General features: G+C 33.3%; 1 protein-coding gene across 5 annotated transcripts in view; it reads left to right on the top strand.

The window, feature by feature from the left end:
• CEP170 (centrosomal protein 170) overlaps positions 1–18,846 on the top strand; it is a 103,729-nt gene that overhangs the window by 33,877 nt on the left and 51,006 nt on the right. For 4 of the 5 annotated variants that reach the window (XM_074896848.1, XM_074896847.1, XM_074896846.1 and 1 more), the window contains exons 5-9: positions 446–501; positions 612–774; positions 2,740–2,874; positions 11,137–11,613; positions 14,403–15,049. In XM_074896848.1, coding sequence (XP_074752949.1) covers positions 446–501; positions 612–774; positions 2,740–2,874; positions 11,137–11,613; positions 14,403–15,049 — 1,478 coding nt within the window. Of the gene's footprint in view, positions 1–442; positions 502–611; positions 775–2,739; positions 2,875–11,136; positions 11,614–14,402; positions 15,050–18,846 lie in introns of all 5 variants that reach the window. The other variant, XM_074896849.1, reaches the window with a different exon arrangement.

Genomic DNA, 18,846 nt, shown 5'->3' with positions numbered 1-18,846 from the left:
GTCAGAACTATTGATAAAATACATGTAATTGTTTTTCACTGTATGAAACTTCATCCTCCAATTACAATTTCATTGGAATGTGTAACTTTAAGAAATATTACTTCTTTTTTTTGAGGTAAATATCCAAATATTTCTATCATCTGAGAGTCTATACAAGTAGAGAAGATTACAAATAATTATTCAGCAAACCACCAAATGGGGGAAAAAAAAGAGAACTTGTTTTATTACAACATATCTACTCAGTGTTCTATTTACAAATAGTAAATAATTGCACTGTGCGTTTGCTTTGTTGAGAATGATTGTACATGCTAGTCCTAACAGTGACATATTTGTAGAAGTGTCACCACTCCAATGGCAGAATAGGCTGCAGAGCTTCTGCTTTTCTGTAAAATCCTCTTGTGAACTGAGAAATCTTTCCAGTATTTTCCTTAGCATTTCCTACATAATAATCTTTTCACTGTTGTCAGGGGAGAGATGAGAGTCCCTGAAGAAGCACTTAAGGTAACAACATGCAGTTCCTAGATGGTCTTCTGTCATTGTATAGTTATTGGTAACATAGGGATTTTTTCCACTCTTTGAGGGTTTTTTTTCCTCTATTTAATATCATGTAGCATGAAAAATTCACAAGCCAGCTCCAGTTGTCCCAAAAATCTTCAGAGACAGATGGATCGAAGCAAACAAGCTCCAAATGCTCAGAGTCCAAGGTAACAGACTCCACAGCTGAAGTGCACCACAAATCTACAGAAGCACTGAAAACTGAAGAGAAATCAGTGGGTAAGGTTCATTTTTGCTGTAGAAGCACAAAAACTTGGAAAGGGTGTTCATTTGCAAGTAGGATACTTGTGCAATTCTGTAGATAATAAAAACTCCACATGTGAAACTTTAAACATACTTTGTGTGATTAATTACTTTCATAACTGAATTTCTGCCTTCTGTACTGTAGCATCCACATGTTAAGAAAACTTTTAAAAGGACATTTAATCAACATTTATCAGATTTTGCATTTCTCTTTCCCCAAATCACAAACTCAGTATTTGTGGCAGGAACGTGCTATTTTTTGCTGTTTAACTGAAAGCATTTGTCCAGGAACAGTTTGTAGTTTTTACCACCACCATTGTCAAGTGTTCTTTTTTTTTTAATTTATTTTTTATTCAGGTAGGGGTTTTGTTGGTTTGTTTTATAGATATTAGCATTCGTTGTTAGATGCATCAGCATAGACCCTAAGTGTTCTATTGTGGTTTAAAAATCTGTAGAAACTATCTTTGGTCTTGTTTCTACATCATCTTTCATTTTTACGTAATCTGTCATAGTGGTGAGAAAGGAATTGGTTATTGTTGCTTCATTAATATGGAGCTGTCTTGGTCTGTACAGTTTTGTTTAGGTTTAATCTGTTCTTCTGGAAGACACATTTCAAAGAGTTCTCTTCCCCACATCTAGGATTATGTGGTATAAGTAATTAACCTGTTTATTTTGTTGGTTGATCTAGCATCCTCTTAAGGTTACATAAAGCCTATCCATTACTTCAGTTTTCCCATTCAGTATGGCTTTTCAGCATTTAGGTCCTCTCAAATCTTCATAAACTAGCAGGTTTTTTATCCTCATCTCCATTTTTCTTTTCACTCTTCTAAAAATAACAAAGTTAGTGATAGGGATTTATATTTGAGTGCAAGTCTTAGAAGCTTTTTGGGGATTCATTCTCTCACTGTTGCTGTATATATGCATAGCTGTTTACTATTGCTAATTCAATGCACAAGCATCAGTTTTTAAAAACACTTCGGTATTGAATAAAGTGTAATGCTGTTTAAAAAAAGTAGTACTTAGTATCTTCAAATCATATTGACACTTCTGGCATGGCAATGAAATTATGTATCATCTTTGGAATGGCAGTGAATAAAACATTGAATAAAAATGTTGAAATTCATGATGGGCAAAGTAACAGACTAGGCTGGATTTGAACAGATCATGTTATTTTATATAAAGACTGTTTAAGGTATCTTCAGAACGTCTGTATGATAGTGGAATAGCTAAGAGATCAAGAAATCAGGTCAAAACTAATCCAATGACTTCATCATCAAGGTAGAAATCTTAATTATAGTTTTTCTTTTTTTATTTAATCTTTAAATTTAAATGTGTTTAATCATCTATATACATCCTATATAAAAAAATAACATTTTATAATTGCATTGTAACTATTACATTTTTTAAGAAAAAAAAATAAACGGTTGTGCCCAGTAATGTTTTGCACAAGGTAGCTTTTAGCACTCTGTAGTAGCTGTCAGCAATTTGGAACCTTGGCAACATTGCAAAATTTGATCAGTTTTTCATGCAGTGAGTTCAGATTTCATTGAAAGGTCAATGTGGATAAAAGTGAGAATCTTCTCACAGAAATAGCAACAGACAGCTTTTAGGAATGTTCTGCTATGCTGATGACTTCAAACTAAAAGCAGAAAATAATGTTTACAGATACATCAGGGTAACAATAAGAGATGTCAGCTGCCTTTGCATAATCATTTGTGCCAAAAGTTTTGATCAAGTCATTAGTAAGCTTTTATAATTAGAACCCAGATCAGTTATCCAGCCACCAAGTTTATTTTGTATTTAGGCAAATGCGTGCAACCAATTCACTTCAGCTTCCAGGAGGAACAATCCCAGCAAACAACTCACTCTACATGTTATTTTAACCTAAATATCATAACTAAGCAGAAAAATAATTTCCTCTGCTTTGGGCTGAATTTATAGATCTTTCTGCTATGCCTCGTGGAACACCTTTGTATGGACAGCCAGCCTGGTGGGGTGATGATGAAGCTGAAGAAAAAAGTGGTTGTAAGCCAGATAGCAAGCATGAAGAAAAAATGCATGAGACGGGGGCTTCAGGTAAGTTTCTTGTCTTATTTTTGTGGGTTTTTTTCTCTTTATAAAGTGCAGGTATTCTTAACTAGGGAACTAAACAAATATTGATGTTTGGAAGTTTCATAGACAGTTTGCATAGATGAAAGCCTATTAAAATTAGTTTTTATTCTGTGAGAAACTGCATTTCTAGAGACCAATTTCGCATATACTGTATCAGGTTTCTAGTATATAATACAATTTATTATCAATAAATATAGAAAATAATATTACCTGAACCAATGTGTCTTATTTATCAATTTAATCCATATCTGTCATTTTATATGCTTGAAATTAGAGATTGCATAGGGATATTTTGTCAAAACAGTTTCTGAAAATAAATGGTGCTGCATTATTTTTGTATTTGACTTTCAGCATATAAGGTGATCTGTGCTAATGTTTTCTCCTGTAATTCAATAATGCTACATTAGTAGGAATTGCATTTCATGGTTCTTGCAGTAAAGATTTGTATAGTCTAAAGTTAAACTGGTAATGTTTCTTTCCCCATAATACAGATATTTTTTTTTAGTTGGCTTGTCTATACATAGTATATATTGCCAAAACTTAAATCTCAGTGTCTATAATTAGGCTTCCAAATCTACCATCAGGCATATAAAGTCAGTGCTATTCTAATAAAGACAATAACCTTAAAACTTACTGAAGTTAGGACAGAATTCAGCCATGTTTGTTTAGGTGTTTAGACATGCGTTTAAGGCCCAACGGTTTTAAGTTTGCAGTTTTTTAAAATACTTTAACTGAGGTGGGAATTTCTCTATTCCTCTAGTAGTTGCCTTGGTTATCTGAATCGTATTTTGCAGGAATGAGAGTAAACTCTACAAACATGTAAAATCAACTATACTTACACTTCAGTCTAATAAAGTCAACGTCTTTGGAGTTAACTTTTTATCATAGCCTTTCATAACCTCCTTCATATTAGTCAAAGTTTGTCATGACTCAGACAGTAAAGTATGTCCCTTTAAATTTGGACTAGTAGAAAGAAATCAGGTGAAAACATTTAAATTAGTGACAGTTTTTGTACAACTTAAACAACTTTGTCTCATATAAAAGAACTGCATTATAATGTAGTACAGTTACAGAACACTTTCTTATTTAGTTGTTTTTTTGTTGAAAAACTTACCTACTGTATGTATTATGAGTATGGCTGTTGTGTGCTCCTATGGAGGCTTTTTTACTACAGGTTTAATATCCTGCATTAGTAATCTATAGCTATACAGTTCAAATCTTGTCTAGAAATATGTTCTTCAAACATTGTAAAGCATTCCTAAGGCATACAAATTTTATTCCTAATGGCAATAATAATGATACAATGACTGTTAGATGTTCCACTTCCATTTTTCTCAACAAAAAGGAAAAGCATGTATAACAGTTACAAAGAAAAAGAGTTAAGTCCTTGCCTTTGAGTCATGCCATTGATATACTTCCTAGACAGATGATTCTCAATGCTTTTCAGATTACAGAAAGCATTAACTATCGGCTATGAAACCTGTGGCTCTGTATCTTGCTCTATATGCCAAAACAGGGATGGTAATGTCTCTAGTATCTGTGGTTTTATTGCTTAGATACCAATGTCTGTAGCAAACTAATATGACAAAAATAAGAATTCATCAAGCTTTTTATGCTCACGTGTATCTATCTATAGTGTCTAAATTTAAAAAACATGCACTGTTATTTGCCCTCATTAAATATAGGATTTTATTAAAAGCAGTATCCTGAAAACCGTGGTTTTGATGTCATGCCATTAACAAGTTATGACACAAGATCCCAGCTTCTATTTAGTCGCATGCCTATTCTTATTTTTTATAATTTTGAATCAGATTTTCAGAAGCTATATTTCATCAAATGCTCTTGTATTTATTTATCAAGAGATTTTTTCAGCAAGTGATCAGTGCTTCTGTCTTAGTTCCTGAGTTCAAAGAAAAATAAGATTCCAACTTCAGGAGTAGACAAAAATAAGTTTGTTCTAGACACAACTTCAGTAATGGGAATGAATATTTTTGACATGCTTTGCCTTAGTGAATTCACCATAAGGTAAATGATGAATAGAGAAAATGGACTAATATCTTCTACAGTGTTAACTGATTTTGTTTGATTTCCATATATATATGCTAGAAATAAAAATTAAATTTGGGCCTGGAGCCTTCTTGGCAAATACATATTTATTTTTTTAAAAATGTACAACATATGTTAAAAATTCCTTTTGTATATGTTGTTTAATGATGAATTTATATCCTATGAATAGAATTAATCTAAATAGAGTGTAGGAATAGCTTCTATTTCCTTATACTGAAAGATGAGTGGAATTCAGTTTGAATAAGCACATACTAAACAAAAGCTCATGTGAAACGTTACAGGAAAACAGTGCTGGGAAAAAAACCAACACCTGACATTTTTGTAAAACAATTTATTTTGGGACAATGTGAAACTAAATCGCTTGTATAGACAAGTGATGTATTTTTCTTGATCACTTAATCTCTGAGTAAACAGTAGTTGTATGTTTTACTAGTCTGGTTTTTGACTGTTGTAGGATGTTTTTTAGTAGTGTTGGCAGAGAGCCTGAAAAGACAGACCAGATAAGAGTTGACACTTGCCTCTATGGACACATTTCCTCAATCTCAGAACATTAACTATGTCTGTAGAAGTGTGCAAAAAAATATCCTGATGTTTTCATACAATTATAAAATAAAAACAAGCCTACAATTTGGCCTACAATTACATTCCATGAAAATGTCAAGTTAATTTTCAAGAAGTTAGTGTGTATTTTTTTCATGCGTTTAGGTTTTATAACATAGGTGAATATGATGATTTGAAATCAATATAAAGAAACACTTTAATGAAAGGAAATTGGAAACTTCACAAGACTATCATGTTTGCATATTTTTTCAATAAAAATGAGCTTTAACAAAAAACATTCAAGATTGATGCAGTTATATTTTCTTTCATGGGCTAAATTGTATGAAGTATTTCAAACATTGATTTCGAACATGCTTCTTAATATAAACTGCCTAAAAGTAAGTACATTACAGGTGATTTCACGTATGTGAGTTCTTAAACTTTTTGTTCAGTAACTCAAACTAATAAAGCCTGATATAATTTAAAAAAAATAATCCTATGAAGAATCTGCTTCATGCTTTAATGATTTTGTACATGATTATTCGCTGAATAGAAAAGAAGGCATGAATTATAACAGATGGGGCAAAGTTTAATGAGGAGATTGAATTGGGAGATTTGTTTCTGCTAAGCCAACTATGGACAATTAATCTTTACAGTCTCAAGTTAATAAGATTATTTCAACGTTACTGTCTTTCTATCACAATGGAAACTCACTAATGGAAATTATTTACAAACAGAATGGAATAGCCTGGAAAACTTTAAAAAGGAAAAACCTTTCTGCTTTTTTCAGACATGCACGTTGCTCTTATTTAGTGATCTGTAGATCTACTAGTCCGCATTAAAATGAGCAGTTGCATGTACACCTATGGTGTGATTTTATCTATGCTACAGCTGTTAAACTTATATGTTATTGGCAAGTTTACCAGGTGTGTAATTATTATTATTGCCATGTGTTACACTCTCACTTCCTGGAAAAGCAAAACAGGCATTCTCCGCTGGTCTCAAAAGTAGTTGTGGAATTTCACATCTTTAATGCCTTTACCAGAAATCGAAGAAAAGACAGAAGTCAATTTTTAAACGGGGTTTAAGAATCTGAAGTGATTTTTTTCCATTTGGCATGAAGTATTTTTTATTTCCAGCTTTGTTTAAGTATATCAGATTAGATGTTCCTTAATGTTTAAGAAACAGTGTCATTTTAAGGTAAGGCAGGCTGACAATTATTTTAGAAATACCAGTGTAATCAGTCTGTGTAGGAGATTAGACACACATGTATTAACACTAAAGTTCCTAGAAGTTTGCTCTAGAATTTTGCTGAGTTTTGGCCTGGAATACGTGCAAGTGCTGTGTATCTAAGACTTGCTTTGCAAAGCTATGACAGCAAATGTGCACAGTATGTCACAGAGAACTTACAAAACTTTTTAGGGCTATCCTGGCAATGTGTTTAGATAAGATTAATTTTGCACTTTTTTCACTTTAACTCCTCTTAAGCATGCAGTTAAATGATTTATTATGAGAGGTGGGGATTTCTGTACAATACTATTTTATATTTTTATTTAAAGAGCGCAATTTTGATCTTATTTCATAAGACAGGTTATGACAACATTAAGACAAAGATTATCTTATATAATACTAGGTAAATCATTAAATGTATTTTTTGCAGTGTTGTCTTTAAATAACACATGAAAAATATGCCTCAGCCATAAAGCAAAAAAGAACCTAAAAGGTAAGTGGGAAATAAAAAGTAGTAATGTAGAGAGAAAGAGAAAGGGAAAAAAAAGAAGTTCTGTTAAGCATTTCAAAGCGCTAACATCAGCTTCTTTTCATTAAACATATCATTGCACAGTACCAAATATAAGGCTGACATATAAAAGTATTTTGAGGCATTGTGTAAATATGGTATTTTGGCTGCTTCTTATACCTTCTGCAAATAAATCTTTTGCTCCAGGTTTAAGATGTTTTTTCAAGAAGTGCTTTGTAAATACCACACTATTTTCTTTTACAAGTTTTATTCTGAAAATTGTATTTTTAAGGCAGGAAAAAAAATTTCTAAAACTGAAGACTACAAAATATTTTCGGAGGCTTCATTCTATCATTGCAGATGTTAATATATCATCATCAGCCCATTTCTTGCATATCGGGTTGCTTGTGTTGGATAGCACGGAACACCTATGACATTTCTTGTCCAGGTTGGCAAGTAAAATTTTAAGATTCTGACTATGTGTGTCTAACTTAAGGAATAGAACTTACAAAACCCAAAAAGTTCTAAGTCCTAGAAAGTGCAATCAGTTCTGCTAATGTCACAAAGTGAATGTTGCTTTTCTGATGATCATCTCAGGTTATTCTAGTAAAGAATCTCCCTGAATCTACATTTGGTTAAGTCTGTGGTTTCCCAGATACTACATAGTTTCCCTCTTAGCCTCTCCTAGACTCATAATAGTCTCACACCTGTGTAGCAGCTAGTTACTGCTTTCTTACTTGCCATGTAGAAACTGTTGCATAGTTGTCTTTTCTAGCTCTAGACCTTTGCAGAATGAGACCTCCTTTACAGATACCCTGGTTCTCTTTCTACCCCTTTCCTTCCACTCTTGCCAGTGAGAAATATCTTCAGTCCCTGAGGAGATTGCAGTTCACAACCTGTCTATCACCTCATTTTCCCAAAACATGCTTTCAATTCCACACAATTGCCTTTTTTGCTGTACAGATACTATGCTTGTTTGGTTCAAAAATTATAGAGCTGTGATGACCACTATCTTCAGTATTTGCTTGAGGGTTTTCTCTCAAAGATATCTCTATTTAGTCTGATATATAATTTCCTTCATCTTGGCAGATGACTTTATATAATAGGATTTCAAAGGTAAGGCTATTTTATCGATCACTGTAATATTTAGAAAACTATAAGGACTTTCATTTAGAATTTGGGTGAAAAATTCTGAAGACTGGTTCAAATCAGGATCTATATTAATTTTTTGTTTCATCATTGTTTGCAATTCCTTACTCTAATCAATTCTGAGGTATTTTTTGTAAAATTGCAAGTACTTCAGGCTGAAAATAGGATTTTTAAGTAATTCAAATTAGCTTTTTACTTCAGGTATTTTTTGTTATATCATTTCTAAGAATTTTTCTAGTTTAGAAAAATTTACAATTTAGTTCAGTTTGTCACTTCTTTTGATTAAACTCATTGTCATAATTTAGATTCAAACCATATTATAACATCTGGTTAATCAAAAATATTAGAATCAAATGCTATGCATATCATTAAGGTATAAACAGTTGGTTTCGAGTGTTAAATTTGGTTCAGGCAAGTTTCACAGGGAAGTTTTTTTATGAAGTTGTCCATCAATGCTGAGAAGGGGTTATAGATCCCGTCATCCTAAGCCTATCATACATCTGATGCAGTTTGGCTACAATCTTATAATTTTCAAAAGATTGTAATGAATGATTTATTATATTATTTACTAAAAAATACTGTTTATGGTGTGGTCAGTAGCTTGCAATTGCCTGGCCCAAGAGTAGAAATATTTCTCAAAACATACTGTATTAGCCAGTTATCTTTTGAAGGAGCACTGAACACTGTATCTTGAGTAATTATTGGTTACAGGAATTGCATGAAATTGTAGACTTGAATCTCTGAATAGAACCGTAGCAAAAAAAATAAGGTACATATGAATTGGCTCTCTGGTGGATTACTTTCCTGTTCAGTGACAGTGTTGCATACTGTAAGGATCTTGGCTCTAGATTTGATCCTACTGGAGCTTGATTCATTCCAGTTTGTTAGCTGGATGAAACAAACTGAGTGATGGCAGTTTACCTAAAATCTAGTGTCTGCAAAGTGTGACTTCTGTTTATTTCTGCACATTTTCTGTTTACTCATAGAAGCTCTTCTAATGACCTTTGCATCAGTAAAATAGATTCATTCTATATTGTTTGTATGATGGCATAAGTGTTTTCAGGAAGGGCACTAAGAAATGCATTCTGTTTCCCAAGGAGGGGAGTAGTGAGTTGCTGTTGTAGTGCCTGAAAACTACCCCACAGAGATGAGGTAGCTGACAGTGCAAGTGAAAAGCATGAGCTAGGGTAATCCTGTAATGCAGCAGCACAATATACAAACTGTCTGAATTCTGGACATTTTTTGTGTTTGCAACAGCTACTTTTAGATAAAATAAATTAAAACAGCTGTGATACCTGCATCAGAATTATCGTATACCTTTTGATATCCAAGCATGGCAATAATAAAGAATGTGTACTATTTTTGTATCACTCCATAACATCATTCTTTTTTTAACTTTTCCAGCTATTACACTGACCCTCAATTAGTTCTATTTTGCGGTATCAAATTACCATCCTTTTTTATTTTTTAATTTTTAACCTTTTCCTAAATCTTTACAAGAAGCATGTGTTTGAGAAGATCAGCGTAGGCACATTATGCCATCCTGCATCCTTTACCCTTTAAACTCCTAACTCCAGTATAAATATTTCTATTGCTACTTTATTTCATAGTCGTTTCATACACAAATGTTAACTGTATGGTTACATCTCAGATGGTATAGTATGGCTATTTTTAGCTCCAGAAATCTATTAATTGCATTCCTATTCCTTTACTTGGCAACCTAAAATTATTTCTTAATCATCTTAACGTGTTTCATGATAAATCACATAGGAACTAGTCAGAATTCTTTTGCTGGAATGTAACTTGCCATTGCTGCTAACATCTTGAGCATCTGTTGCTTATAGCACATCTCTGCTCCAGATATTTTGGCTAGCTTACTAGTTCATGAAATGCAACCAGAAGGTTTGTGTTCTTAAAGGCACACTGGTAGCTTTGCTGCAACCACAAGAAGCTTTAACCTTCATTCAGGCTACTCAGTGGGACATTCAGTTACTAACCTGTGCTTCTTCCACATTCTGGGTTCTCTGCCCTGGTTAGACCATCATTTGGTAACATTCTGCATGCTCCCAGCTATTGTTACTTTTTCTGTTCATCTACAAATTACAGAAACAAGTAAAATAAGAGCAGATGGCAGTAGGATTTAGCTTGATTCTTTGTTTTTATCTTTTGTAGAAGCATAAAGTGTTTCAATTCCAGATCACTTTCCAATGCTTATCAGTGTTAAACTTTTCAAGCCAGTATTAATGAGTGAATTGTTTTTCCAAATAATTTCACCAAATACAATTATATTTGGTATCCACTGCAGGAGATGAAAGTCAGATCATTAGCACTTGTTTTTAGGGGCACCTCGGTTTTTTGATAGTTTGAAATTGCAATAATGATAATCTCAACTATTTCTCTAATGTACTTTACCTGTTTTCCATGTGCTAATAACTCATCTGACCTTTACATCATTTAAAATTCTTTGGAATGCAAATTTCCTTTGACAAATTCTGAGTGAGCTTTTTGCCACTTTACATTCCTTACAGCCAAAGCTCATGCTGTCTTTTCAGTAGTACTTTTTATATGTAATTCTGGAATTATTTTTCCAGAACTACTTTGCTCAGTCTTCTCCACGATCTTACTGTTTATTCCAGAAATTACTCAAGTGGCCTTAACAGGAGTTCAGAAACTTCTTGAAGAACCTGAAGTTCCCAAGTATTGTGAAATCTATTTTTTATTTTTCTTAATAGGATGCAGCACTGATGTCAAGCAAGCTGAGGAGCAATCTGCAGCTGCAAGTGAAGAACTTTATCCTTTCTGTAGAGAGCCAAGTTATTTTGAAATCCCCACAAAAGAATTCCAGCAACCTTCACAGGTAGCAGAGAGCACTATTCATGAAATTCCAACAAAAGACACCCAAAGCTCCCATGCAGCAGGTGCGGGGCATGCTTCCTTTACCATTGAATTTGATGACAACACTCCAGGAAAAGTAACGATCAAAGATCACGTGACAAAATTCACATCGGAACAGCGTCACAAGTCAAAAAAACCTTCTTCCTCCAGTGGTCAGGACCTGCCTGGGCTTCAAACGGTCATGATGGCTGCAGAGAGCAAAGTAGCAGATTGGCTAGCACAAAACAATCCCCCTAGAATGATATGGGAACCAACAGAAGAGGATTCCAAAAGTATTAAGAGTGATGTTCCAGTGTACTTGAAGCGACTGAAAGGTAAAGTGAATATTCCAGCTATGCTTGTTTCTGAAAGCAACAATGCCTCTCCAACATCCAGTGAGTGGATCCCTGAGCCCTTGCGGAGTTCAGTTGAAATCACAGATACTCCACATGCGCACAAGGATCTGTGCTGGCAAATTTTGTTGCAGTATTAAGTCTTGAAAAGAGGATAGGAAACCAAATCCTGAATCATCTCACAATAAGTATACTAAGTGGAGATATTCTAGTAGAGCTGAAAATATCAGGTATTTGAAACATTGGTCTTGAAAGGGAAAAGGAGAAAACCCAAACCTTAGTTAAATTTTATATATTTCACTTTTTCCCATGCATTACTTTAAAATGCTGAATTGCTTTTAGAATCAAAGCTCTGAAGTTCAATTTATGCTTTTAGAAACTCTTCCAATAGCATATGTTCTGTGAATATTCATGTGCTCCAAGAAAATCATTTATAGCAAAGAATACATCATATAGTTACTCTGCTTAAATCGATCATGTATGATGGAGTCAAGTTTGAGTCAGGAATCAGAAATAGACTAAGAGCTTTAATTTTTATACTAAGATTGCAGAATATTGTATTTATAAGAATGCTGCTGTTGAATGGAGTTTCAGGTATTTATACATGTTTATTTACTGCAGACAGTGACACTTAAAATAAAATTAAATCAAATGTTAAGTGTGGTAAGTTTACTTTCTTTTGGATGCCGCTTAACAGAATAGAGTCATTTTGATGTTCAGGTGAAGATTCCAGTGACATTCAAACTTTCAGAATTAAAATTTCTGAACAAGTCTTTCAAGTCTCTCTTACTTTCTGGTTTTATTTTCAGTTGGTTAACCCTGCAATTCCCATTTTTCTTGGTTCTTTAACATGATGTCTAGCTCTTAAACCATCTGGAACTGGGTACAATGTGCTTTGTCTTACTAATCAAAAGTCTGCTTTTTAAGGCTGACATTTCCAAATTAAGCTAAAAAAATAAAATTTTGAAAACAGAATGATATCAGTGTGCTAACATTAATAAAATAGTATCACATTTCTTCTAGAGCATATCACAGAGCATCCTTTGGTGCTAATGATACTGTATTATATTAATGAACATTTTTTAAAATATTAGCCATGTCAACTTTGCTAAATAGGAAGGGCTTTGTTTACAAGGCCTTAGCCTTTTCCTGGCAGAAACTCCTCAAAGTTTGATAAATTTTCATCTGAAAGATGTTTAAGTTATGTGGTACATATGGCCATAATAAATATCTGAATTTTGTAATATTCTGTGATCTGTTTGTATTCTCATTCATTACTTGCACTTTTTCAAATCATAAAGGTAGAGAATATACCTAACCTCTTTGAAAGTTTATTTTTTAAAAATGAAAGCTTTTTTCTTCTCAGCTTTTTCTTACTATACTGAGTTCTGTACTGAAATCACGCTGATAAAATTATATGGCTTTCACTGTGGTGTTGATATTTATTGTTACTGTTCGAAAGTATATGAACCATCACATCATTTTCTTAGGCACTGTACAAATAAGTAGAAAACAGGAATGTAAGCTGGGATTTCAGCTGTGTATTAAGTGCTATTAGTCTGATAAGTAAGGTTTCCCAGTATTTGATTACTATTTAAATAGTAGCTGCATATCCTAACTACTTAAGTGAGAAAACTTTAATAAAGCTATCCTCTTAAGAATAAAAAAAAAATTGTACATTTTATGTATACATGAGAAAGACTTGATCCAAAAGAATTCAAAGAAGATAAAACTGTTCCTTCCCAGTAATTGAGCTAAAACTTAAAAGTGTAGACACTTTCATTGTACATAAAGTTGCTCTGTGTTAAATGTGACTTACTATGTATGAGTATCCAGATTTCCATACATTTTTAGGTTAAAAAAAAACCAAAGTAAATTATGCATTCTATGTATGCATAAGTAAGACTTGATCAAAGAGTTCAAAGAAGTTAAAACTGTTCCTTCCCAGAAACTGAGCTAAAACTTAGAAGTCTAGACACTTTCATTATACTTAAAGTTGCTTTGTGTTAAATGTGACTTACTGTGTATGAGTATCCAGTGTTCTGTGCATTTTCAGGTATCATTGAAAAGTATATTTATAGGCATATATATGATTTATTGAATATGTAATCCTTATTCCACAAAGTACTTTGAGATCTATGAATAATAAGTAATAAATATTTTACATGCATAAATCCGATGCTGAAGGGAGTGAATGATGGAAAAACTCACTGTACTTCTTCAAAGAGTAATAAGAATTCATTACAGTTTTCAGTATACATTTCTCATGATAAACTGTTGTAAATGTGTGAGGAATCCAACAATATGAACTATGGCTCTCAGTGGGTATTTTCAGCTACTGGAAGGACTAGTTTAGGGTTTTCTTTTTCCTCTTAACCCTGCCTAGAATGTTTCAGTAATCATTTGTAATCAGCTGGCTGTGTAACAAAATTAATATAATTTGGAATCATGCTATAATACAGGTGGTAAAATACCAGCTTTTGTAAATCACTGATTAATATTCATAGATGAGAATATTGATGAAAAGGATAATTCAAATCCACTGCTGTTACTGATCAGTTTATAATGTGATTCATTGTTTGACTCATAACAAGTTGAATGCATTACCAGGAGCTGTACAAAATTTGAAGAGCCAGGTACTGAAAGCTATTGGAGTCTATACAGAAAATCAATTTGAAATGCCTTCTTTGTTTGCCAGTTTCTTTTATATATGTTGGATTGGGAGTTTTTTGTGTTTGTTTCATTGTGCTATTCTTTTGCTTTCCTTGTAGGGAATAAGCATGATGATGGTACACAAAGTGATTCAGAAAATGCTGGTGCACACCGGCATTACAGTAAGCGGGCAGCACTTGAGGAACACTTAAGGCATCATCATACAGAACTGAAAAAGTCACACCAGAAAGTCCATTCCACAGAAAAGCAGCAAGAGCAAGCTGGTTTGAGTCAGACGGCCTTTATGATTGAGTTTTTTGATGAAGACCATCCTCGAAAGAGACGTTCTTACTCTTTTTCTCAGAATGTAGGAGCTCTGTGCCCAGAATCTCCATCTCCAACACCTCATGTGCGAGCTGAAAGAGTGAAACCTACATCAGGAGAGAAAGCCGTCCCTTCATCTCTGCAAGCTAGCTCATCCCATCACAGAGCAGTACATGGTGTTCATGCAAAACTTCTAAAACAAAAATCAGAAGAACCCTCTGCTGCGTTACCTGTGTTACAAGCTGCGTTGTTAAGGAGTTCAGGAAGCCTTGGTCATAGACCTAGTCAGAACCAGGAGATGGACAAAAAGTTGAAAAGCCAACATATTTCTGCTGCTACTCAAAAGGACAATGAGGATGACCAGAGTGACAAAGGTACTTACACTATTGAGTTGGAAAATCCCAATTCTGAAGAAATAGAAGCCCGTAAAATGATTGACAAGGTGAGAAAGCTAAAATGTATACTGATGTTAGTCATATGTGATGTGTGGGCAACAGGCTACCACTTCAGTTCTAATTACCAAGCTGCTGCAATAATACAAGTTTTTTATCCAGTCATTAATGAAATACGAAATATAGTAAAAGTAGCAGCAGGCATTTGGCTAAAAATTATGCCTGGTTGGTACCACTCTTCTTTTAATTTGGTAGTTTTAATGTGTTTTCAAAAGATTTAAGTACTGTAAGAATACTAGGCAACAGAATTCAATTAACCACTATTTTAATGAGAATTTTTATGTCCCTTTGGAAATACTTGCTCTTTAAAATCCTATGGTCTCTGTAGCTTTCGGTATATAAATTGGTTCCATCCAAATTCTCATATAGAAATAGATTGTAAATGTTTTCTATACTTACAAAAAAAAATATATTCAATAACAGTAACTTAAATTTCAGCATTTCTTATAAAGAGCAAGTATTGGAATGCTTTCATTTTCAAAAATGTTTATATGATAGCAACATCATTTTCCTAGTTTGAATATAGGTATATACTTCATTAGGCTTAGGAATCTTAGGATGACCGCATAATTTTTACTTCTTGGTAACAATATAGATGACAATATAAATAACAAGGTAAATCATATTAGCAGTTAAGTAACTGCAAATAACTCTTATTTGAATTCTACAGGAAGGTATGAGTACGAGAAGCTATGTTTAATCATTTGGCCTAAATGACTCTTGAAAGGGATATTTTTTCTGTTATTGTTGTGTTTTCCTAAACAACCTATTGTGGTAGAATGCTGGTATTCCATTCTAGGCAACTTTTGAGCCAGTTTAACAGGAAATTAATCACTCATTATAGAATTCTCTAAGGACTGATTTTTTGTGTGTCTAAGATTTTCAGAACTGAACAAATACATTAATATCTTTAGAATGAATTTTGGCTAAACATTGAAATTTTTTAGAAGCTACCTTCACTAGTTTGATTTTTTAGAAGATCATAGGGGGGAAATGGGAAATTTTATTATAGATGGTTTTATTTTATAAAAGGTGTTTATAGAGCATTTGCGGGGGGGGGGGGATTAAAATAAAGAAAATTGCCTTCAATAAAATAATGAAGATAATGGTTTTGCATTGTATGGATTCTGAAAAGGAGAATTTTGACTTCTTTGAGTCAGTATTAAAGAACTTCTGAGAACTAAGAGCATTCCAAATGAAGCAAGTGAATATTAAAGAATGTCGTTGCTCTTACAAATATCTACTGTTAATCCTTCTTTTAAATCTTCAATTAAATTGCATCAAATAATGTGTAAGTCTTATTTTTGCTAAGTAGAGGGGTTTTTTGAAACCAGAGAAAATAATAACATTTGGAAATAGACTATGTACTTTATAAGAATGTTAATGCTGTCTAATGTTTAATAAGATTTCAAATTATTTGTGGTCATTAATATCCATTCAGGATATCCACAGTCAGGTTTTTGTTTGAAACAGATCCCTACTGTTACAGGAGAGATTCATGAACAGGAAGTGAATGGAAGGGTTAGGGATAGTAGTAAAGTATTGGCTAATATTCTTAATGTTGTATAAAAAGCTTTTGGGTATCATAAATACCCCTTAGTGCCAAACTAAAAAGTGTCACCACTAGAAATTAAAGATTTACAAGGAAGTAAACTGTAGATGTTTTTTCTTTGAGGTCTTCTGTATCTTTTCACTTAGTATCTGTACTGAAGTATTATGAGCAATCTGTACTGAAGTAATATGAACAGTATATTTTACACCCAGATCAAAGAGTCCAGCTGCACAATTCTTATTTGATTTGGTAATATGAAAGAAGTATTATATTATTTTTATTAAGTGCAGAAAAACAGCCAGTGAAGAAAATCAAAACCAAATGGAAGCCAAAATTTGTTCCTCCGGCTGAGTTCAGCTTTGCTTCCCTCCTATTTTAAATTGGTAATGGTGTGGATTCTGTTACTTTGCTAAAGATGAATAAATGAAGAATCAGACAAGGACTTTTGTAAGCCTTTTGGCTGCTGTGCTGCTTTATTGAGGATTTAAGATAATTATTGGTATATATTTTACCAGTGATTCCAGTATAACCTCTCTTTCTTTGTTGGCAAGTATGTCCTTCTCCAGAGCAGTTATGATGCCTGCTCAACTGAGTCTCATTTAAGAGTGTCTGTTGGATCAAAAGATTAGCTGAAATTCAAGAGTTGCAATTGCTAGGATTGGGGCGGAAATGCACTATAAATAATAAGAGTCTTGTCAGTAACAATTTACAGTAGAATGGTGCTAAGATATGTGTCTGGTTTAAATTCTGAAGAATTTCCTATGGAATAAAATATTTCTGAGTTTGGGTATTTTTTCCCTTTTACTGGAGGAAAGGGTGAGAATGACTAAAATATCCAAAGACTGCTTTCAGTGTGATTCATTCACTTGGGAAACCTTAGCCTTAGCCTTACTCCTGTAGGCAGGATCTACTCTCTGGAAAGGAACATAAGAACAAACCACAAATGTGGGAGTGGCATTAACTTGTCAAAAATCAAGGTGTGATTAATAATGCTTCTGAGTTAAGAATCCAAGAGAGACATGCAGGAAATCAAAGTTAAAATTCTCAGAAAAATGGAAAAAAAATACATATCTATATAATTTTTAAAAAAGGAGGGTGGAAAGACCTTGATGTTGAGCTATATTGTCTTCAAAAGTACCATTTCTGCTTCATAGCCTTTTACTAAAGATTCTAGGAAATAGACGCAAGGAAAACAGATACTTATGTGAAATTATTTTAAAAATCCAAAAATAATGCTGTCCTGATTATTCAGATTACATTTAGATTGCTAAGGATCCATTTCTTCCTCTGCTACTCTTCCAGTCTCTAAGAAAAAGTGCTGTCTCTGCTTCAGAAAAGGAGTAGAATAACAAACAACGTAGGTGGTTTTTTTCTTGACCATTTTAAAGCTTGGCTTTTGGAAAGAGCATGTAAGAAAGATACAAAAATAATCAGAAGGAAAGAGGAAGACATTTTCCAAGTAACAGAGAAAAGCTTTTTAGTGAGATACTTTTCCCTAAGAGAGAGCTATAATAATTTATCTGCAGTGATGACTCTCTCAGAGTGAATGTCTATCACTTACCTAAAATGAAAGATTCCAAAAACATTGAGGCTTGTGTCTTACACAAATTTCAACACCTAGATAATTTGCTGAGCCAATGAAATTAAAACCAGACAAAATGTCAAGATCTGACAGGCAAGGTCACTGGAATAAAATCAATTTATATAAATGCCCACGGAGACTGAACTGGGTAAGAAAAGAGAAATTTGTTAAACTGTTTGCAAATTTGCAAGATTTTAAAAAAACCCCAGATTTTATTTTAGGGTGAAAAAATAAAGTACTTCATAAAAATAGTAAGCAGATATTTTTCAGTTGTAAGCATAAAAAAAGGATGCAAGACCTGTACATGCCTGGAGTCCTCCAAATACTGTTCCTGTTTCACTTGTATGTCAGTTAATCATTTGGATTGATTGTATTTCAAAATCTTATATGCTTGGATCAGCCATGATAGGAACTGATGTAATTACTTAGTATTTCAGGAGTGTACTAATTGTTTCTTCTGTGCTGTTATTTGAATTTTATTCATAAATCTTAGATATTGTCAGAGGAAGTAAATATTACTGCCTTGTGGCCAGCTGTGAAGAGGTTCCTTATGTTTAGAATTGGTGTGTCATGTCTCTTAGAACAAAACAAGCATCTTGGGGAATAACTAAAAAATCAAATTTTAAAAATGAAAGCATAAGTAAAAAAACCCT

The sequence above is a fragment of the Athene noctua genome, chromosome 1, assembly GCF_965140245.1.
Source record: "Athene noctua chromosome 1, bAthNoc1.hap1.1, whole genome shotgun sequence".
NCBI classification, from domain to species: Eukaryota; Metazoa; Chordata; class Aves; order Strigiformes; family Strigidae; genus Athene; species Athene noctua.
The sequence above is the reverse complement of the archived record's forward strand: the minus strand, read 5'-3'. Positions and strand labels throughout refer to the sequence as shown.